At 43.6% G+C, this 21,649-nt stretch overlaps 3 protein-coding genes across 11 annotated transcripts in view; all 3 read left to right on the top strand.

Moving 5' to 3' along the window:
* Window positions 1–11: 11 nt before the first annotated feature.
* Window positions 12–1,957, top strand: HSPB2 (heat shock protein family B (small) member 2). Its single transcript, XM_011365408.2, has 3 exons — window positions 12–274; window positions 618–831; window positions 1,307–1,957. Exons 2-3 carry the CDS (start codon window positions 738–740, stop codon window positions 1,759–1,761), a joined length of 549 nt encoding a protein of 182 aa, XP_011363710.1. The 5' UTR covers window positions 12–274; window positions 618–737; the 3' UTR covers window positions 1,762–1,957.
* CUNH11orf52 (chromosome unknown C11orf52 homolog) lies at window positions 716–11,123 on the top strand. The gene is made up of 5 exons (XM_011365407.2): window positions 716–831; window positions 5,101–5,280; window positions 8,897–8,934; window positions 9,964–10,019; window positions 10,256–11,123. Exons 2-5 carry the CDS (start codon window positions 5,210–5,212, stop codon window positions 10,502–10,504), a joined length of 414 nt encoding a protein of 137 aa, XP_011363709.1. The 5' UTR covers window positions 716–831; window positions 5,101–5,209; the 3' UTR covers window positions 10,505–11,123.
* Window positions 11,124–11,557: 434 nt separating this feature from the next.
* The window catches only part of DIXDC1 (DIX domain containing 1), a 66,112-nt gene continuing 56,020 nt past the window's right edge, over window positions 11,558–21,649 (top strand). The window contains exons 1-3 of one of the 9 annotated variants that reach the window (XM_023533739.1): window positions 11,558–11,732; window positions 11,882–11,933; window positions 12,802–12,869. In XM_023533739.1, the coding sequence (XP_023389507.1) occupies window positions 11,721–11,732; window positions 11,882–11,933; window positions 12,802–12,869 (132 nt within the window). In that variant the 5' untranslated portion in view covers window positions 11,558–11,720. Of the gene's footprint in view, window positions 11,733–11,881; window positions 11,934–12,777; window positions 12,870–17,833; window positions 18,231–21,649 lie in introns of those variants that run through there. The other 8 variants (XM_011365402.2, XM_011365401.2, XM_023533740.1 and 5 more) reach the window with 8 other exon arrangements.

Raw genomic sequence — 21,649 nt, 5'->3', positions numbered from 1 at the left:
AAGCAGGCAGGATATATGCCCCTCCTCCTCTCCAGCCTGGCGAGCCAGGGGAATCCAGCCAGCGACTATCTTGGGCCTGGGCAGGAACTGGAATCTTCCTTGGCTGGGCCCCAGAGACATTAACTCTTTGTGAGTCCCTGGAAGAGAGCCGTGATCACCAACATGTTAGTGGCAGGCATCTGTGTGGTGCTCGAGGTTGACTTGTTTTCAGGCAAGGACCCTGACATTAATCTGGGCAGGAAGACTAGACTCCTCACTCCATCCCAAAGCAAAGGTAGGAAAGTTTCTTGCATCTTATACCTTACAAGGCTCGCAGAGCATCAAATCCAGGAGAGCTTTATGAGGTAAGGTGAAGGGTGCCTGAGACTGAGGAGGAGAAAAGATGGTGTGGAAAATGTGCAAACAGTGAGGGTCTCAGCTAGGACTCTCCAGGGACCCTGACACCAGCCTCTCCTCCCCGGCTCACTCCCCAGTTTGCTCAAAGCCAGGACCCTCAGCTGTCCTCTCAAGTCCCCTGCGACAGCTGAAGGGTGTGCGGGGGAGGGGTGGGGGTCCAGGCAGGCTGATCACACACTCTTGGCTGGCGCTCAGGGCCCCGCTGTCCGTCCCTCCCCTAGGCTCGGCACTATTTTGGGTGGTGTAGACCCCGCCCCCACCTCGGACGGAGCCCTAGTTCTTCAGACAGCTGGAGGGGTCGCGCTGCATCTCGGATCAGGGCCGCCGACACATCTGCAGCCATGTCGGGCCGCTCGGTGCCACACGCCCACCCGGCCACCGCCGAGTACGAATTTGCCAACCCGAGTCGCCTGGGTGAGCAGCGCTTCGGAGAAGGTATGGCACAGACGCCACTCCCTTGCCTCCCACCCCCACCGCCTGAAATTCTGGGCTGACCTCCCAATGGTGCTGGCCTCCACCCCACTCCGGGCTTAACTGAACTCCTGAGGCGAGCCATCTCCCATCCCAGCTCCCCCCTCCTCCCTCCAAGCAGGGCTCTTTCCCTTTCCTACTGACCTCAGTGCAGACGTGGTGCCTGCAATGCTTTTACACCTGTCCCCTCATCCCCTTAGTATGCCTCCTTGTTCCCCTTATGTCCACCCAGTTCTGCTTCGGTTTACTCTCCTCCGCCCCCATCTCATTTCCTTCCTTAATCCCTTCTACCTCAACTACCTCATTCTAGCCGCTGCGCCCTCTCGCCTTCCCTACTTCTCCTGACTCTCCTCCTGCTCTCCCCAGTCCTCATTCTTCATTCACTCCTGTTCCCAACTCACGCTCCCTGCTTCTTGCCTTCTCTCTCTCCGCCCCTCAGGCCTCCTGCCGGAAGAGATCCTGACCCCCACCCTCTACCATGGCTACTATGTTCGGCCCCGGGCCACCAGAGCCGGGGAGGGCAGCAGGGCAGGGGCCTCGGAACTCAGGCTCAGTGAGGGCAAGTTCCAGGCGTTTCTGGATGTGAGCCACTTTACCCCCGATGAGGTGACTGTGAGGACTGTGGACAACCTGCTGGAGGTGTCCGCCCGGCACCCCCAGCGCCTGGACCGCCACGGCTTTGTGTCCCGAGAGTTCTGCCGCACCTATGTTCTGCCTGCGGATGTTGACCCCTGGCGAGTCCGTGCTGCTCTTTCCCATGATGGCATCCTTAACCTGGAGGCGCCTCGGGGTGGCCGACATTTGGACACAGAGGTCAATGAGGTCTATATCTCCTTGCTGTCTGCACCTCCTGATCCAGAGGAAGAGGAGGAGGCTGCCAGAGTTGAGCCCTGAGTGCCACAGACCCAGCACCCAGCACTTTCTACCTCATGTGGTGATAGAGCAGCTACCACTACCCCAGAGGCAGCAGCATCCTTGAGGGAGGGAAAGTGCATGGGCCGCAATGTATGGTTTGGTCCCTTGGGACGTGTCCTAGCCTTTGGTTTAGTTCTGGGAGGAGCTGAATAAACCCAAATCTCAGGGCCTGGTTTGTGCAGCTCCCTATTCTGTGTTCTGGAGGATGGGTGGGCAGGGAGGGAGGGAGAAGGTCATAGCCAGCTAGAAATAACCTCCTCAGTGAGATGTGCCCAACATTACAGAATCCCAAGCTCACACTTGGATGCTGAGATCACGCCCGGAAGCTGACACTGGCTCCAGATCAAATTCCTAGCCATAATTTTCTCACAATGCAACAAAAGAGAGAGTGATCCTGGGAGGGAAAAGGGATATGCCATCCAAACAGCCCAGAGGGCACTGTCTGAGCTGGCGATTAGAGACACAAAAACAAGGGTCTCCAGACTGTCTGGCCTGTTTTGGGTAGGGGTTGGGAAAACAGATTTTGGCTGGAGAGGGATGCCTAAAGCCCTATTTTCCCATACTAAATTCTGTCCAATGAAAATGGTCTCCGATTCTGAGGAACCAAGTATGTATACACAGGGCTATAGACATAGAAACCTCTGCCATTATCACCAAAGTCTCCTCACCCTCTGCACAGGGGAAGCCCGTGAAAGGAAGTATCATATCTGGGAACATCCCAAAGAGAGGAATCACTGCATCATCACTCCACATATCATCCCAAACTAAGTGCAGGGGATCTAGGGTTATTAGTGTGGTGGTAAAGTCCAGGGAAGCATCCCGTGGAGGTAAAGTCTTATTACTAGAGGTATGGTGTATGCAAGACAGCCTAGGGGTCTGACCCCTCAATTACTCTCTGTAATCAAGAGAGCATGCGTATGTATGACCTGGAGAGTGTTCAGACCTCACTGCTCCCAAATACTTCTTTTACGTGGCTGTGATGGACATCTGAAATTCTTCCATTAAAGTGGTTCATTCTTGACTTTGTTGGGTTACAGACCCATTTGAAAATCTGACAAAAGCTATAAGATTCTCTTACCAGAAAAATACATATGCTCCCAAATTTGCCATACAATTTGAATAGGTTCATGCAGCTCTTGGGGGTCATTCATATGCACCTCTTAGGGATCTGTGGACCCCCGAGATAAGAACCCTCACTTGAAAAATCCAATTTTTGTTTAAAGGATTATCATCCATTTAAAATGAAAGCATGCTTCAGACTAATAACTATTGATATATTCATTTGTTAATTTATTCAACATTTATTTATCAAACCTCAAGTAATACACTATGGGGGATACAAATTGTAAGTATAAATTATAAGAACTGTGGTCTTTTATTTTCTACTCTTGAGGATTTAGTACCAAGTTGAGAAGAAATAGAATAGAAAAAGGATCGTACTCAGACTTCAACCAGACCACCTTCACACTAATCTGTTTTGTAACTGGGATTTTTACATGAGCTTTATTTAAAAGAAAGTGTTCCTTAGCTAGGAAAACATTTGAGACCTCTGATTTAATCCAAATTCCCAACCCTTTCAAATTCTTTCAAGATTATTAGTCATTTTCTTTTTGGACATATCTGTTACAAATACTTCCTTCTATCGAACCAAAATCTGCATTTTAGTCACATCTGCCCATTGGTTCTGGTTACGTCCAGAAAATAAATGCAATTCTTTCAATTGAAAGTCCTTCAGATAACCATCCTATCCTCCTAGGACTTCCTTTCCTGTCTAAACATGCCTAGTTCTTTTAACTACATCTGATAGGACTTTCCATACCACTTAACCAGAAAACTTTCTCTTGAACACGCTACCTTTTGACAACATAATTTGAAATTCAACATGTAGAACTAAAATTGTTATTCCAGTCCCAAACTGGGTGGTACAAACTTCAGTGAAGTAATCAATACCCTTGTTTATCACTCTAGACTTCTATTAATGCTGCTTTAAAGTGTATCAGGTTTTCTGGCTACCATAGCACACTATTGGTTTCATTGATGTTTCTGGCCGTATGAAATCTCTTAGCTGTTTTCCTTTACATTTTTCCTTTAAAGTAGAGAAAGTGGCTGGAAAGGGACCAGAGACGTGGAGGGCTTCGAGTGCCAGGCTAAGAAGTTTGGGTAATAGGGTGAAAAAAATACCGCTAATGGTAAAGTACAGAATGGATTGCCAGGGAGAAGTATGACCATGAAATGAGGTGAGTGCAATGATCCAGTGCAAGATAATGAAGTAAGATGTTTTACCATCTGACAACTAGCTGAGAATAAGAAGTAATAGTAATAAAAGCTAGGGCTTACTGAGAGCTCCCCATGTGCCAGGCCTTGGACTAGAGCTTCATATACATTATCTCATCTAATCTTCACCACAAATCTGTAAGGCTGTCACTCCCATTGTCTCCATTTTTCATAAGGAAAGAAGATGGGGAGGAGTGAAGAGTCCAGAGTACTCTCTGTAGGGTGCAAGGCTAAGTGGTAGGTCTTGAATCCCCACAAGAAGCACACAAATAACTGGGCATTTGAGCAAGACATTAAAGATGGGGTTGGGAGTACCAAAGACAGGCCTTACAGGTTTCACAAATTCTCCTAGAGCCCATATTTTCTACAGAAGAATTTGCTAGACTGCACCCTAGTTGCTGGTAAGTGTGTAATGAGTAAAATTTTGGGTCATTGGAAGAAGAGGTTGAGTTGAAGTGTAAGTGGAGATTCTGTAGCTCTATAGTGAGAGTGGGGAAGTGAACGGTTAAGAAGGGCTTAAGCTATCGCAATCATAGAGTCATATGATTTTTGACCAGAAAGGGGATTTGGTAATAGGTTCGGTCCTCCATTTCACAGTCCTAGAAGAAAGTGATTTGTCCATGTTAATTCCAGTAGCAAGGGAAAAAGAATATAAAAAGGAATCCATTTCCCTAAATTTAAGTTTGCAAGGGACTCCAATATTTAAACCAAGATTCTGGACAGGAATAATAAGAAACCGATACTGATTATCTTGAAAGCGAAACACAACTAAAGCTGAGTAGTACTGAGAAACACAAGGTAAGAGCCTTTTCTCCATATAGAGGATATATTTCAACGACAATGTGATGTTGCAGAGAAACATTTCCTAAGGAAACCCAGAGCTTTTTTCTAGTTCAGGTTTCTTTTCACTGAAGCTTGACCTCAAAGTTCATAGCTTCATCAAAGCAACTCCAAATCCCCAAGGTGAGATAGTTGTCACCTGGAGCCCGTACGTGTTCTTCTCCCCTTTGGCTGGGAGAAGTTACCTGGGAATCTTTCCAGCAGGTGGCTTCTAAAGTCCAACCTGCTAGGTTGAAATCTGACACTGACAGAGACTCCCTGGGAGCTGCTACTGAAAGCTAAACCAGGAAGCAGGAAATGCACAAGCCTCTTTATGTGGAAAACAGCTGGGCTCCCTCAGAGACAGAGCACCATGGGAAACCGTCTCTGCTGCGGGGGAAGCTGGTGAGTAGGGGGCAAGTGGGGAGGGTAACATCTCTGTCGGTGGACATGGAGGCCCTGAGAATAGAGCCTACGGATAGTTCTCTGCCAACCTCCCACTGCCACCTTCCTCTGCCTGGCACCTCCCGATGCCAGCACCAGAACAGCACCTCCTTCTGTGCTCACTCCTTTCAGGAGACCTCTGAACACACAGCCAAGCCAGCTGTCTGTAGAATGCCCGGAGCCGGTCTGGAATGGTGAATTGGCATTGTTTCTCTTTGTCCTCCTCTTCCTCTCTTTTCCCTTCTGTCCCTTTCCTTCTTCTCTAGAGGATAATTGTAGCATTTGATGGCTTACGATGTGCCAGGCACGTTACAAACAATCTCCTTTAATTTTCCCAACAATTCTATCAATTCTATGAGGGAGGTGGCTTTACTCCTCTTTTTTTTTTTTTTTTAACAGCAGAGAAGCTGAGGCTCAGAGCCTTGTCAGCTGAGGCTCCGTGGTCACATGACTAGTAAGCAAATCAAGATTCCAACCTGGGTCTGTCTGACTTCAGAGCCCATACTTTTAACCACTGCATAATACTGCCTCCCAAATAAAGCAAATCGACTTTGGAGAAATGTTTATTTAAAAGGGCAGAAGTGAGGAGGAGACCATCCATGGAATATTTAATATAACTTTCACACTTATTTGCTGTGTGACACTTAGGCAAATCCTGTAACTTCTCTCTTTTTTTCTCACACACACACACACACACACAAAATAGATAACATGACCTACGTTGTTTAGGTCACTGCTTCGAAGAATAGAGGATATATGAAAGTCTCACTATAAATTAATTGTAATGTCTTTATCGTTCTTTCCTAGAGTTGTCATCACTATAAACCCCTGGACTTGGTTTTATCCTGTCCAGTGCCTTCTTAGCTATATCATTCCATATTTGGGTCAGTCTTGAAGATGTCTTATTTATAAATAAAGCATCATTATATTTAGAGATACAGCGAGGTACATAGAAAAGGGCATATAATTTGGAGTCAGTTCACTGGATTCAAGTCCTGTTCCTACTATTCATTCATTTATTAAACATTTTATTAAACACCTATATGTACCAGGCATAGTAATAGATGCAGAAGACATAGTAATAAAGGAATTTTGGTCCCTGCCTCCTTGAGTAAGATAAAGTTGTAGCGCCTTAGTTGACCTATCTATAAAATGGCAACAATAATACGTGTTTCCCAGCATATTGGCAGAATTGAAAAAGCAAAGACTTTTTAAATTCTGACATGTCCTACAGACATAGGACATCTAGAAACATTAAAGCTTCTAGGGAAGGGAGATGTAACAGCTTCTTTCCTTCCTTTCTTCCCAAGTCTGCATATTCTTCATTTTTAGTTATTTTTTCCTCTGATGGCGATAGTCATAGTAGTCAGCTTCTACTGATGCTCATTATATGCCAGGCATCTAGCTGAGTAGTTTACATTTATTATTTTATTTAATTCTTACAACAATATCATGAGATTTAGGTTGTTATCATCTTTGTTTTATTTAAAAAAAAAAAAAAGAAAAGGAAGCCTAATGAAGTTTCAAACATGCTGAAGGTCACACAGCCAGTCTGAAGGTCACACTGTCAGTCTGACTCTAGAGCCTAGACAGAAACACTATATCAGATATTCTAACCAAAATATATTTCTTTCTCTTAAATTATCAGTAAGACTGGATAAATATTATTTTCCTCTATTTGTCATTATCTCAATAAACTTTCAGAGACTTAAAGATACTATGATAACTGAAGAGATTTTTATTTTAAAATATTTTTTATCATTACAAAAGTAATACATACTCACTATAGAACATTTGGAAAATACTAAAGAGCAGAAAATAACCATAAATATAAGCACCCAGGGATGATAGGAACATTTGAGTGTATTTCCATGGAATTCTTTTTAAATGCCTAAGTGCATAGTTTTTATTCCCAAACACATTTTATCTTTTTATTGACTTAATAAAGAGTAAAATTTTCAATGTTATTGAGTTTTCTTCCAACATCTTTCTTAAATTAATGTGTAATGTTCCATTGATTGAGGCTGCCATTTATTCAGTCAGTTCCCAATGTTAGACATTTAGAATATTTCCTTTTTTTTTTTGCAATTGTAAATAATGCTACAATGAAAATCCATATTTGCTCCTGTCTAATTATTAAGATATGGAATTGCTACATAAACATAAAACACATTTATGTTTAAGGCATCTTATACTTATTGCCAATTGCAATCTAGAAAGATTGCACCAATATTTACTCCTATTACCAATATAAGAGTGCCCATTTAGTTTCCTTAATCCCAAGCTAAAAATAAAACCTTATCACCTGTGAATTGAACTGAATATTCCATTTGGGTTGTGTCCAGGCATTGTGCAATATCCAACTTGGGGACTGGCTCCGTTTGCTATAATTGTGTCACCCAAGTCTGTTATTTTAGAATTAATGTTTATCCATTTAAGTAGAAGTAGGAAGATAATAGTGACAAGGGGCCAGGAATTAGTGGCTAGGATAAGGCAGTGGTAAGAGAAAGGAAGAGCAGAAGTGGCAGAACAGGAAGTAGAAAGACCCAGAGGTAGTTTCAAGGCTTTTCTTCTGAACAACCATTAGAATTTAGATTGTGACTCTGCTTTCAACTCAGCAAGCTGCATTAAAACCAAAAATCAAACCAAAACACAAACCTTTGTCAGATATGTATGGAAAAGTACTGATTTTTCTACAATAGTTAAATGGACATGATTTAGAAGTTTCCCTCTCTCTTTTTAAATAGCAAAAGAAGGAAACTTCTTTGGGGAGACAGAAACCAGACAAATAGGGATGGCTCTGGTGAGAGCTGGAAATATACTTGCAAGAAAAAGCAATGGAGTAAGCCCCAAACTATTCAGCCTATTTCCTCAGACAAGTGTTGTTTTTCTGGCCATCAAACAGTTGAACCCCAGGGGTTCAGAAATGAGTATAAGAGGTCTGTCCTGCAGCAAGGGCGAGGTAGCTGAGTCATTTGCCAAATCCAGAGCTCCCTGTGCTGTGGACTTTAAAGGTTAAACATCTCTCACTTTCTCTGTTAATTAAAAACAAGGAGAGGGAAGAAGGGAGGGAGATCACCTGTTAGGAAAGGGCTTTGAGAAGCCTTAACTAGTTAGCTCTGGTTGTGGCAGCTTCTGTGACTTTCAGAATGAGAACCCTGGGCTGGCAGAGACCCCCCCCCCCCGCCCCAAAAGCACTGAAACAGAAGTAAGAGGGTCTCTGGATCCAGGAATAACCCATTATTTGGCAGATTTCTCCTACCCTCTGCTGGGATTAGTCTGTTAGACAATCCCAGAATAGCCCTCAACCCAGTTACATCCCTGGCATGTAGTGCCTGGTTGCTTGAGGCTGTATTTTGGGTCTGGTTATGTCAGTCGTACCACTCCACCTTCCAGAACCATCCCTTTGAGAGAGGTGTGGTACCCTTGATAAATGCTTTGGGCCTGAGTGACTCTGTGTTAGACCGTGGGTGAAGGAAGGTCATCCCAGAATGTTACGGAGACCACAGAGCAAATGATGGAGGGAAGATAGAGGCCAGGGCTCTTACATGTGGGTGATCTGTTTTTCCTTTCACAGGAGCTGCCCATCAATTTTCCACAGGAAAAAGAAAACAGGTAACTGTGGTGAGGAGAAGAACTTGAGTGGGGTGGCAGCAGGGTAGCAAATTAAAGAAGGTAATAGAAGCAGTGTCTTTGGAAAGAGCACAAATGTGGAAAAGAGTGGTTTTAGAAGGGATAAAGGGAGATAGTGCACCAAAGAGAATCTTTAGGTTACTGGGTTCAAGACCATCTTTGAAACTCTGGGTCTCATCCTTTCCATTATCTTAGAATGGCAAGGTTGATTGTTCATTCTTTCATTAATTCAGTAAAAATTTACTGTGCAGTTATTGTATGTGAGGCACTGCAGAATCCCAAGGAGGCAGAAGGCACAAGAGGAAAGACACACTGTTCAGCCCTAAAAGAGCAGAAACTCAAGTTCGAGAGATAGATACATAAGTAATTATAACCCCATCTACTAGTGCTATAATAGATGCATACTCATGCTGTGGGAGAATGGGAAGAACACTAATGTTGAAGAAATAATAGTAAGTTCAAAGCTGGAAGAGGAGCAGTGAGGAGAGGCTATTTTAGGCACGGGAATTATCTCATGCAGAAAAAAAGAAAGAGAAGAGAGAGAAAAGACTGACTTGATTGAAAGTGACCAATTGTTTAGTGTAGCTGAGCACTTCCCACATTGGACTGTAATAGCCTATGTACTTATTTGTGTCCCCTTAGTAGGACACAAATACATTAGACTGTAAGCTCCCCAAGACAGAGGAAACAGCCTACTCATTCTTCTATCCCCATAATGAGACACAGAGCCTGTAATCTAATGGATTCTCAACATATATTTGTTGAACTATGTTAGGGACTGGTGAAAAATGAGGATGGAAGATATTATGGGCAGACTGTGAAAGGGCCAGATTGCATACTCTGCTAAGGAATTTATATATGGGAATGGTAGAAGTGAAAGAGGTGAGAACAGAGGCAGAGAGATTAGTCAGTTAGAAGCCCACGATAATAGTTTAATTGTGATTTGAAGAGGGCAACCTCAGTAGAGACAGGGAAGAGAAAATGTATTCAAGTTGGATTTCCTCCTCTCAGGGAATCAACCAAGATGGACATCGAAGCAGCAGCCACAGCAGCAGAAAGGCACAAAGGTAATGACAGGCCTCTGTCCCTTCTTGTGGGCTACTCAGACATGAGTTCCTAGGACTCAGCTTTTTCACCCTGAACAGACACACCTCAGTCATCTATAGAATTTGCTTCTTCTGCCCATCCTCCTCTGTTCCCCAAAGGAGCAAAGTGAAGGGACATCAGTCTAACTGACCCTACATTGAAGGTAAGGGGCCAAACCAAGCCAAGAATCTCCCTTAATGCTGTCCATTCCTCACAGGGTAATGACACAACAGGACATGCGCGTGAGGGGGTGTTAGAGCACTCTGCGTCTCAGGAGAGGAGTCAAGGCCTCAGGTCGGAGGAAAGCAACTTACATTATGCAGACATTCAAGTGTGCAGCCCTACCCAACCACGCTCTGTCGGGGAGGTGAAGCACCTGCAGTTACAAAATGCTACAGAGTATGCTACCCTTTGCTTCTCCCAGGCCACACCCTGCTATGACAGCAAGAATGGGACCCTAGTATGAGCCTTGAGGAGGAAGGACCAGTTTCCATCATTTAACCACTACTTCTGTGGGAGAATCTACTGCTTTGGGGAACTGAGTGGCAGCAACACAGGATGGCGGCCACATTTTTAAGCTTAAAGAATTCAGGAGCCCCTGGAATTGTATATCCCTAATCTTGTTCTCTCCCCCTGGCCTAGCTCTTATTTGTCACTAGGGGTGGATGGAGTTGCACAAAATGAGGATGGGGAGGGCTATGTTGAGTGTGCAGAAAAGTGTGGAAAGAACAGGTTACCCCTTAAGCACGTGAGCTGATCTTGTTGAACTTAGTCTAATGGTATTCCTTTTACATACTTAAAACTCCAAAGCTGAAGAAGAATTGGTGCTCTAAAAAAGCATTCTGAGTTTTGGTAGACAGCTCCCAGGCTTGGCTTGGTCCTCAGCAGCTAGGTCAAGGGTCCCCGACCTGAACAGCAAATGAGGCCAGGGGCTGAAGCATGGAGGAAGCATTCTCCAAACATCAGTTACAAGGACTTCAAGTCACTGATACTGACAGCACTATGTAGCCTGGGGAACTCTTCTTGGCGGGACTGCTGGCTCTCACAAGTGCGGAGCCGCTAGGATCAATAAATACCTTACGGAACGTGCCTGTCGCATTTTCTGGGATGGGGATATGCGGGCTCTACGTAAGTGCGGCGGGTCTCGCTCGGCCTAAGGGTCGGTTTGCAAGGTAAGCAAGTAGAGACAGGCCTTCCCGCAAGCTTTGCCTGGAGTGGGGGGGTGTGTTTTGGACGGACTGGAGGCAAGTTCCCATCGGCAGAAGCCGGAGCACCCTGGGCAGGGTCCAGGCCAGTAGGAGGCGCCTCCGTACAGGCTGGGGACAGGGTCCTGGAAGTCAGGAGGCGGGGTCAAGGCCGCCAGGGGACGGGACGCGCGCTCCCGCCAGCAAGAAGCGTTCAGGATAGGCGGGGGGCAGGATCAAGGCCGGCGAGGGTTGTGGTCTGAGCGGTTAGGAGGAGGGACCTGACTGGCAGGGGGCGGGGTCTGGGTCGGCAGAAGGCGGGGTCCGAACTGGCGGGGGGGCCGGGTCATCCGGGACTGGCTTCAGCAGGCCGGAGGCGGGTCGGGCGCTGGCCGGCCTCCGCGTCACCATGGCAGCGGGAACGCAGCAGCGACGCTGCAGCAGGAGGAGGTCCTGCTCAGAAGGGCTGGGGACAAAGATGCTGAACCAGACCCACCGATGACTTATGAGGTAAGTGCTGAAAGGCGGCGATTAACTGGAAAGTATTATTATTACCACTTGAGCGTCCAGATCAGAACTGGGGACACGCGGAGGGTCGAGGGTGGGGTGAGAAGAAAGAAGCGGAAGTTTCAAATTCCGAACCCGATTTGGTCTTACAGGTTCTTAGTGTGCGATTCGGGATTCAGACTTTCAGAACTTGGAGGCGAGTGGGTAGGTCATTCACTTTCCTTTCTCAAGCTGGACACTGTCCTCCCCCAAATACCGCTCGCTGCCCCTCGGTTTGTCCTTGAGAGTGATGATTTCTTAAGATGGATAGAGTATTGAAAATGGAATCGCGGAACAAAAAAAATAGGTAACAGTATCTACTTCATAGATTGTGAGAATTTTAAGCACTTGGAACAGTACATAGTATGCAGTCAAATGTTGGCTGCCATTAGCATCATCATCATTATCACTATTTTCCTGGCCTGTTTTCTGGCACAGACCTAGTAGAGTAGATTCAGAAGAGATGGCTAGAAAACTGCCTCTACCACTGATTGGCAGAGCAACTCCCTAGACTATTTCCTATTTGCTGGGGGTAATAAAAGGAACTCTATTTCCAAGGGTTATTTACTATGACACTCAAATAGATGATGTAGGTGATAGCACTTTGTAAACTTAAAGTCCTGTATAAAAATTTCTGCCTTAGAATAAATGCTGCCTTGCTAGGTTAAAACTGAATTTCTGAGGATGAAGGGAAGTGAATGCGAGAAGCAGAGGCCCCATTATTTCGTCTGATTGTCCTCAGAATACTTCCTATGGTCTTAGACTGATAAATGTAGAGAGGAGGGAAAGCTGCATCCTTGCTTGACTAATGGTAAGAAAGCATGGCCCTGTTGTGATTATAATATCTTGGGCTGGAGTTCCTGCTAACTAGTGTCCTATATTTGATACTTCTAATGGATTAAGTAGATAGGTTTGAGGCAGGGGCCTGACCCAACTAGACTGGTTTAGTTTTTGGAATTTGTTTCCTGCCCTGTATTTTTGCATATTTCTTTCTCTTCCTATATTCAAGGTAGCCCTGATCTGACTCTTCTAGGGACTCCGAAGATGGGGACCCAAGTGGTTATGAGACTTTGTAACTCCCTGCTGCCAACAGAGCCCTCTGTAAGTTTCTGTTGTAATGTTTAGAGGAGTGTGATGACATTAACGGATTTTCAATACAGTTTTACAACTGGAGATTTCTCCATCAGGACTCAGATCATGGAACAGAATTGTAATATATTTGCTTTCTTGTCTTGCCTCCCCTTCTTGTGGAAACTCTAGCTCACTAGATTGATTACCTTTATCAAGAGTTAATAAAACTAGGCAGAAGTTGAAAAATTCTAGCAAATTAATCAGAAAATATGCATTTTAAAAAAGATTTAAATAGTATTTTTATAGAAGCAATTCATGTTAATTATAGAGCATTTGAGAAATACTGCTAACCATGATTTAAAAAAAACATAATTCTCTCATCCGGAAGCAATCACTGTTAATATTTTAGAATGTTTTCTTCTAGCCTTTTTCTATTTATATTCTTTACATATTTGAGGTCATATGCAGATACTTTTTGCCTTTTGCTTTTTTAACTTAATGCTTGTTGATACAAAATTATTAAAATGTTTGTTTTCATATGAGTGCAAATGTTTGGGAAACAGTATAATGTCTGTAATTTTCTTGACCTTTCCTCTATTGTAGGACTTTTAGGTTTCACTCTCCCCATTGTAAATAACTAATTGGTTTCCTCATTTAAGACATTTTTCTTAGGGTAAAGTCTCAGAAGTGGAATCCCTAGGTCAAAGGATGTGAACATTTTAAGTAATAAATTACCTTTCAAAAGAAAAATTGATAGGTCAGATATTATATACATCCATGAGAAGGCAGAGGGACATTAGTTGGGAGATAGAAAGGTCTTTAGTAGAAATATGGCTACCTCTTGCAATGAGACTCTAGGTCCTGCAGAAAGATTATTTCATGATAGTGTAATTAGTGATGTGGAACCCTAATACATGAATGGCAGTCCAGAGGCTTAGGGGCATTTACAGTGTTTTTATAGTAGAGAAACTCTGGGGTCACTTCCTAACTATCCACCAGATGTCGCTAGTCTTAATTTAATGTTTACCTGCAAGATAGCAGGCAGAAAACTTTGAAATGTGAATTTAAAAACTTCATGTTGAATATATTTGCATATCTGCTTTGATACAGTTTATATTAAGCACTAGCATCTGGTAATTGCTTTGGTGACATCCTACTCTAGTCTCTTACAATTCTGTTTCTTTTTTCCTTTTTCTACCCACTCAGTCTATCACACTCACTCTGTACACTCTGTTCCTACGTAATTAATATTGGATTCTGTTTTACTAGTCTTCCTTTTACTATTCTTTCTTTCAGTCTTGTTTCTTGTGTGTGTGTATTTATGTGGGACATTCTAGGCAGAGAGACAATTGCGAAGGCATGGAAGTGAAAATGAGCCTTATAAATCTGTGAGACATTATGGAGCTTGCTACCCTGGGCCTACGTGCTTTGGGAGAAGGCTTTAAGAGCTGGGCATGAGGAATTCATATCTGATATTCTAGGAAGAGGGAGTTTCTGAAGACATTTGAGCAGTTGAGCAGCAAGCTTATCTAAGATTAAGGGGTGAGGACTGTCAGAAAAGCTGGGGACAAAGACAGCAGTTTAGGAACCAGGACACATTAGGGACCTTTGCCAGTAGATGTGAGCCCTTTTGTGTATATTTATGCTGATGTCTCTGAAGATAAATGCAATACAAATTCTAAACATATGTTACTGCCAAAGAACTTGTTAATGTGAGAAAACAAAAGAAAGATTAAGAAATTATTTCGGAATCATTTAAAGTATTTCCATCGACAATTTTAATTATTCGTTTATTCAAATTGCCTTTCTGCCTCTCCATAGTCATTAATGATTGGTCATAATAGATGTATTAAATTTTGCATAGGTGTGAATTTCACACATCTTCTACACAGGGAGAAGTCACAGTCAATATTTTTACCAAATTACAGTTCAAAGTCTTACATAGGCTAAGATATTATCTGTATTAATAGAAGTGATGCATGAGTTTGCTAAGGTTTCCTCCACTGGCTCATTCATTCATTCATTCAATCATTCATTTAACAAAAAACATTTACTGAGCATCTTCTATGTTGTAAGAATTATATTAAAGTATCGCATAATGATTAAGAACCTAGACTTTGGCTCCACCATTTGGTAGCTATAGGGTCTGAACAAATTCCTTATCCTTAAAACCTCTCTTTCTTATATAAAATGGAGACAATAAAAAAATCTACTCTTTATGGTAATTGTGACCATCAAATGAGCTAATGTATCTAAGTGCTTAGTACAGGGCTTGGCACACACTAACAGCTTAATTTTGCTATTATTACAGTTGTATATAGATATTTGGGTAGCTAGCTTTTAGTTTTAGTTGGTAAGGGAGGTGACTGCTATCATTGATAAAATAATGCAGGACTGAGGAAGCCTGGTATAATTTCAGAAATCGGGAGCATGGCAGCAATATGCAGATAGCAGCTTGCTTGGACCCTTTGCCTCTTCTCTCAGGCAGAGTGAATGACAGGCCTGCAGAGTAGGAGTGGTTCCAGCTACCCAGACTGGCTTGCTGTTTTCCCATATTACGGGCATTATAGGATGCAGATCATTGTCCTAGTTATTCCTAGTTCTCTTAGCTAACCCATTTATTCTCCCAGCTCTCATATTGATATCACAATATGTTGGGATAGGGAGGATGGAAGGAATAGTAAATGTTAGAACTGCTTAGAGCAAAAGCTCAATTCTTTACCCAGACCACCTTTGAAGGCAGACCGCGATAAGTATGGTGAACTGACCTTCTCAGAAAAAAAAACTGAGATTATATGGTCCAACAGGAATTCTGTGTTTTTCCCAAGTGTGAGAGGCATGCTTATATGAAAATTTTTGGAAGACTTCAATAGTTATTTGGGGACAATGCAACAGAATATTTTGAAATTGTACTACCTAAATTTAAATGAATTAAAATTAAATGCCATTTAACTTTCAGTTCTCATTTTAACTGCTTAATTGTCACATGTGGCTAGTGGCCACTGTATTGGACAGTACAGATATAGAACATTTTTACCATCACAGAAAGTTCTATTGGATATCATTACTGTAGAATATGTGGTTAGTATAATGATAGACTAAAGGGAATAGTGCAATCTTGGACTATATGCCCTATAATAAATCTTTTATCAATTCACCACAATGCTCTCTAACTTCTCCAGCATGTTATGAGGTGTAGGGCAAACAGCATAGGGTTGGGCATCAGAGGTCTTTGGTGCAGATAGTAGCTCCCATAGACTAGCTGACTGACTATAAGCACCTTTTCTAGCCTTAGTTTCTTCAGCTGTGAAATGAGGGAGTTGGGCCAAATGAGTTCTTTTTTTTGGAGCTTTACAATTCAGTGATTTAATGAGTCTTTTCCCAAGAACACTGAGCTCACAGGTCCTATTTTGATGTGTGACTTGTTTGAGAAACAGTGACCTCTTGGCAGAGATAAGTGTTAGCAGGAGCTCCCTCTGATGTCCCAATATTTTCTGCTGTGTCCAAAGCATGATGGGCTGTCAACCAATAAGAATCTTCTCTCCAGTGATCCATCAACTGGGTGTTTTAGTTTTGTGTAACTATGCATATATATGCATTGCATGCAATATTATGTTTTTGGAAGTATACTTCTCTTTAAAAAGGGCCTTGTTGCATTAACATAGTTTAGTGACTCACCTGAGGGTATTACACCATGAACTGTGGTTGCAGTGAGAGTTCTTGACAACTAAATTCCCCAGATAGATCATGAAGGACAGTGGTCTTCTGACTTGTGGGCTGCTTAGGTTCAGTTTGATTTGTCATCATGGCTTCTCCCCAGCCTTATCCAGAATAGAACCCATAGCATTCAACCAGCAGCAGCCACTTAACACCTCTGCTGGCTTTCTGCTTCCTGCTTGCTGTGGTCAGGAAGGTGTGTCTCTTCTTAGAAGCATCTTTGTATTCAGCAGCTTCAGACATTTAGGCAAGATGTTGTTAGTTCTGGCAGCTCTGGGTAAAAAATTTTTCTCTAGTGACCTGAGGAGGAGGTCATTAAGATGAATAAGAGCCATTACTGACTTTTCTTGTTAAGGTACTAATGGGGATTTTTGGGAAGGAATCTGAGCCTTCTGCAAAATTATGTGTAGAGTCCTAGATTTTCAAGTTGCCTGTGTCAATGACCAACTGTGTCCCTGGATAAGGCCTTGACCTTCTCTGAGCCTTAACACTCTATAAACCCTTCCTCTCCATCTGGGAGCATGAGATGTAACATAATACATTCGGGTGTTCTTTCCATTTCCAGTTTTCCTATAGAAAAAGAATGTGCACTGAGAGTACAAATGACTAGTGTTTTTAAAAATAAATAATCAGGGCTGTGACTTGAATAACTAGAAACAGAGGGCAATAGCTCTCAGTTTCACGTGAGCAAGCTTTACTTAACTCTGTCACAAGCACCAGAACATTTTTGCGGTTATTTTAATTAAAACTCATGTAATTAACTTAAAACTCATTAAAAATGTGTTTTACATTTTAGCAGTTATTTTAAAAAGAAAAAGAAGGATTTTTGTTAAAACCCTGGTTATCCTTGGTTTACCCTTGATGTTTCTGTTATCCTGTGTGATTAGCTCTATTTCTATTAAATGTATTCTAATATAATCAACAACTAAATTTTTCTTTTAATCCTCTTTTTTCTCTCCTGGATGGTTCTTCTGTTTCTCTTTTTGTTTCTCTCTCTCTGCTTCCCCTTCTTTAGCCTAACCTCACTATCCAGGCCCCCTGTGGAAAAAGCTTGCTGTTTTCAGCTATTTTGGGGAAAAAAATCCTGTGATTCACTCTCCTTCCCACCCACCATGTGGTGGGGCGCTTGCGGCCTTAAATCAGCAGCTCTCGTGTGTGTGTGTGTGTGTGCGTGCGTGCGTGTGTGTGTGCGCGCGCGTGCAAGCGTACCGGCACGCCCGTGTGTGTTTGTGTATGTGCGCGCGCGCGCGCACGCACGCACGCACACACACACACACACACACACACACACACACGCCAGCCCGCCCGCACGCCAGCGGTGCTCTCCCTTCTGCTGGCGGGGCCTGGCTGCTAGCTCCCGCCCTCCAGCCGGTGCGCGCCCAGCTGTTTCTATAGGAACCACGACAGCGCCCCGGCTCCTCCTGCAGAGGCCCCCGTGTGAGCATGCCCAGTGGATACCGCTAGTTTGGCTCGGGGCTGGGTTTCCAGTAAGTGGCATGCGGGACTCTGAAGAGATCCCAATGAGCTAAACGGAGAGTCTTTGTGTGCAGAGGGAGGAGGAGGCGACGACCGCCTGGCCTGGAGACCCCGTCCGGGGAGCCCCCGGCAGGAACAATGCTAGCCTGCCTGACCCGGGGGAACTTACTGGACGTCCTGCAGGAGGGCTTCAATGAGGTAACTGCTCCTCCCACTCCCCAGCTCCCCTCCCCCAGCACCTCCCGCCTATTTCAGGAACGGGTCGTCCTCCGCCCCCATCTTCACGAGGACTCCAGAAAATTCGCTGCAGGGCCCTAAGGGGGTTATAAAGTGGTGGGTATGGTGCAATTGTGACCACTGAACAAGGAGAAATCAAAAGGGCTGCCTGCCTCCAGCTAAGCTGGGCAATGATCTTCCCTGGTTGCTTATCTGAACCCAGAAGATAGGGCCACACATTTAGAGGTCATCTCCTTACCGAAGAGGTGGACTTCACCCTCCCCAGGGATTACCCCCAAGGAATTCCCCTGAATATATGGCTTAAGTGCGCATTCTCTTTGAGCCGAGGGAGGGGCGGGGTGGCATTGCATTGGTAGAAAGTTTGAGAGAGGGCAGGGAGTATCTTTCTAAATCCAGGGCAATAGATTTCTCCGCAACCAAGGGCTTGGTTGGTAGAGAGGAGATGGGGGTCTTGGGTTTCTGGACCCAATTCAGGGGAGCCAGCATTTGCTCCCTTCTGTGTGAGAGTGGGGGACTGGGGACCCAGTCTGACAGACAGTATGGGCGAGGGCTGGCTAAGGTCTTTTTCTCTTCACTGTTTTCTCTCAAAATTATTTATTCCATTTTCTTCTCTTGTGACCCTTCCCCCTTGCAATTTGCTCCATATGTATTTCTTTGCTTCTGAGCCCCACCCTTTGGGTTTCCTTATTCCAGCATCCAGGAAGACCCCCCTACAAGGAGACCTAGACTGTTAGCTGTGTCTTTCTTCTTTTTTCCTTTTTTTTCCCACCTCTCCTCTTCCCCCTTCATCTTTTTCTTAAATTTAAAGTTTTTTTTAAAATCAATTTTTAGTTAAACAGTGAACATGTGAATACCTTCTTTTCTTAAATATGAACATTATGGGCAAGACTGAGTGCCTTGGTCACCCCTCCAGTCCTAGCCTTTTCTCCAGAGGTAACCATTCTCAGGGATTTGTGTATGATTTTCTTTCTACAGCAGCACTACAGGCTCTTTCCTTAATTCCTGTTTCTAATTAAGAAGCTCTGCAGCCTGACCTGTCCCAGAACCTCCCCCAGTCCTGGCCCATGTACCCAGCTTTGTTCCTGACACAGGGAGGAAAACTGCAGAGGTGCTGTCCCAACCTTACTGACTGAGTCAGAATTTTCCTTTGGCGGAAGGGTGTCACAACCTTCACTGAAGGGCAGAGCTTGCATCCTGCCTGCACTGCAGGGCTCCTCATCTTTGCGTCGGGTTCTCTTTGAACACATGTAAGGAGATTGTTAACAGATGGTTATGGTCTGAGAGTTGAAACACAGACGAGCCAGGAAGCCACCTCTTTAAGTGCTTCTAGTAGTCCTGGTTCCTCTTTTCTCCATCTCTGCCTTTGGACCTCCCCTGGTCTCAAGCTGCGCAGGTCTGACTCATCCACCAGTCGTGGCAAAAGCTCCTCAGGTCCTTTTCCGCCCTCCCCTTTTTAAAACTTAGTCCCCAGGTATCAGGTCCCACTGTCTTAACAGGAGGAGAAAACCAGCACAGAGTCAGTCCTAGTCTTTGCCTTCTGCTCATTTTTCACTTCCAGACCTTTTAGCCGAAGAGCCAAGAGGCTTGGCTGTCTTTTTCATGCTTTAGTGTGTCCATAAATATCCTCTGACCTCCAGTTCTCGTAAAACATAAGGGAAAGGGAGAGTGGAAGAATTTTCTTTTTGTGGTGGTAATGGAGTCTTCATAAAAACAACAGACACACGGCTTTATTTTTAATTCATCTCTAAAATAATGCAGTAATGCCTCTTCTTTTCTTTCTGACATTTGATTTTTGTGCCCATACTATAAACTTCCCTCTACCCTTCTACAGGCTAATATATGATCTATTTTATTCTATTAGTAGATTTGAACTCTGATAGCCAATAAGTACATTTGGTTTCTCTGAGAAATTGACATCGTCTAAATAACACTAATAGTAATATGTTAAACCTCATGGGGTCCTTACAGTTTAAATAATTATTTCACATATGTAATAAATATTTTTTCCACATACTGTATCACATTTAGTGTTACTGAATACTGCTAGAATTAGTTATTTCAGAGTTGATGGGGCCCTGATTGACCTAGTTTAGCCTTTAGGGTTGCTTAATAGATCCAGTAATATTCAGTCTCTTCTTTTAGAGTCATATGATAAGGATGTAGACAGGGACTTAAAAGCCAGAGTCAGAATATACTCCAGTTCCTCTGAGAAACTCCACTGAGGCTGAGAATACCAAACATATATCCAGTCATCTCTGGGGAATGATCCAAGCATATCTGAAGCTATTCTTCATCACCCAGATGCTAAGGTCTTTGTGGTTAAGGGCTGTGACCTCATTCTCTATAGCAAAGTAAATTGCCACAGGAAATGAAGCTATGACCCTAACTGGTTAATTATTAGGGAACCCTGCAACAGAGAAATCCTGCCCTCTGATTCAAGGCTTCCCTCTACCCACGATTGGCCTCTGTTCTCAACCATATGTCACTATGCATAACTGCATGCAGAATTTTCTTGTACCACGTTCCCTGAATAAATCCCTGGTCTCAACACACCTGAAAAATTACTCACAGAATTGATCTGTATCATTGCTGTCAGTGCAGTACGTTGTGTTGACATGGTTAATCTGCATTGTGAATTATCCATAAGTTTTGGCTACTGTCACCTTCTGTAGCCCACCCTGGCAGTCATCTCCTGTCTCCTATGTTCTTTCTGGGAGTGGCTGGGCTTTCTATAGTTCTCATTTTCCCATTTTCCCATTCTGCCTTAAGCTATTTATTTGTTCTCTGCCACTTGGTATTGATGTTGTCATATGAACATTGTCTTTGGTTAATGAGCCAACATAACTTCTGCAAGTGTTTTTCTGGGGGCTGGACTTTGAAAAATACTTTGGTGATTATGTTGGAAGGTTTTGAGAGACCTAAGATTATAATATGGTTTGGACAGTAAGCATTCATTCATTCAGTTATTTAGTTCATTTATTGGGTGAAGGGATGGATAAAATAATTGAATGACACCTGGTTCCTGCTTCCGAGGAATTTATAGGGCGAGATTTATAGGTATACAGAAAAAAACATGATAGAATGCTTAATGTGATAAGTGCCATAAAAGAGGTAGTGTTTGTGGAAGATCATAGAGATATCTTCTACTTAACGATATCATGAAAAGTACCAAATATTTACCTACCTACCTGCTCACTGAGACCAGACTTTTTTTCCTGCTAGTCTGGTAAACATGCATACAGGCACTCAATTTAGCAGACATTCACCGAATTACTCTGTTTACCAGGCACAGTGCCAGGCTCTGGAAATAGCAGTCAAATAACATAGAATCTGTGCCCTAGTGGAGCTCACATGTCAATGAAAATAAAGTAAGTGTTCAG

The sequence above is a fragment of the Pteropus vampyrus genome, unplaced genomic scaffold (genome assembly GCF_000151845.1).
Source record: "Pteropus vampyrus isolate Shadow unplaced genomic scaffold, Pvam_2.0 Scaffold110, whole genome shotgun sequence".
In the NCBI taxonomy this organism is placed as follows: Eukaryota; Metazoa; Chordata; class Mammalia; order Chiroptera; family Pteropodidae; genus Pteropus; species Pteropus vampyrus.
This window is presented reverse-complemented; position numbering and strand designations above follow the sequence as displayed.

What these genes read in the sequence shown, in the direction of transcription:
- CUNH11orf52 (XM_011365407.2), top strand. Translation starts at nt 5,210, where the DNA reads ATGTGGAAAACAGCTGGGCTCCCTCAGAGACAGAGCACCATGGGAAAC. An exon ending in CTCTGCTGCGGGGGAAGCTG is followed by an intron (nt 5,281 to 8,896) that starts GTGAGTAGGGGG and finishes TTCCTTTCACAG; the next exon opens with GAGCTGCCCATCAATTTTCC. An exon ending in CCACAGGAAAAAGAAAACAG is followed by an intron (nt 8,935 to 9,963) that starts GTAACTGTGGTG and finishes TCCTCCTCTCAG; the next exon opens with GGAATCAACCAAGATGGACA.
- HSPB2 (XM_011365408.2), top strand. Translation starts at nt 738, where the DNA reads ATGTCGGGCCGCTCGGTGCCACACGCCCACCCGGCCACCGCCGAGTAC. An exon ending in TGAGCAGCGCTTCGGAGAAG is followed by an intron (nt 832 to 1,306) that starts GTATGGCACAGA and finishes TCCGCCCCTCAG; the next exon opens with GCCTCCTGCCGGAAGAGATC.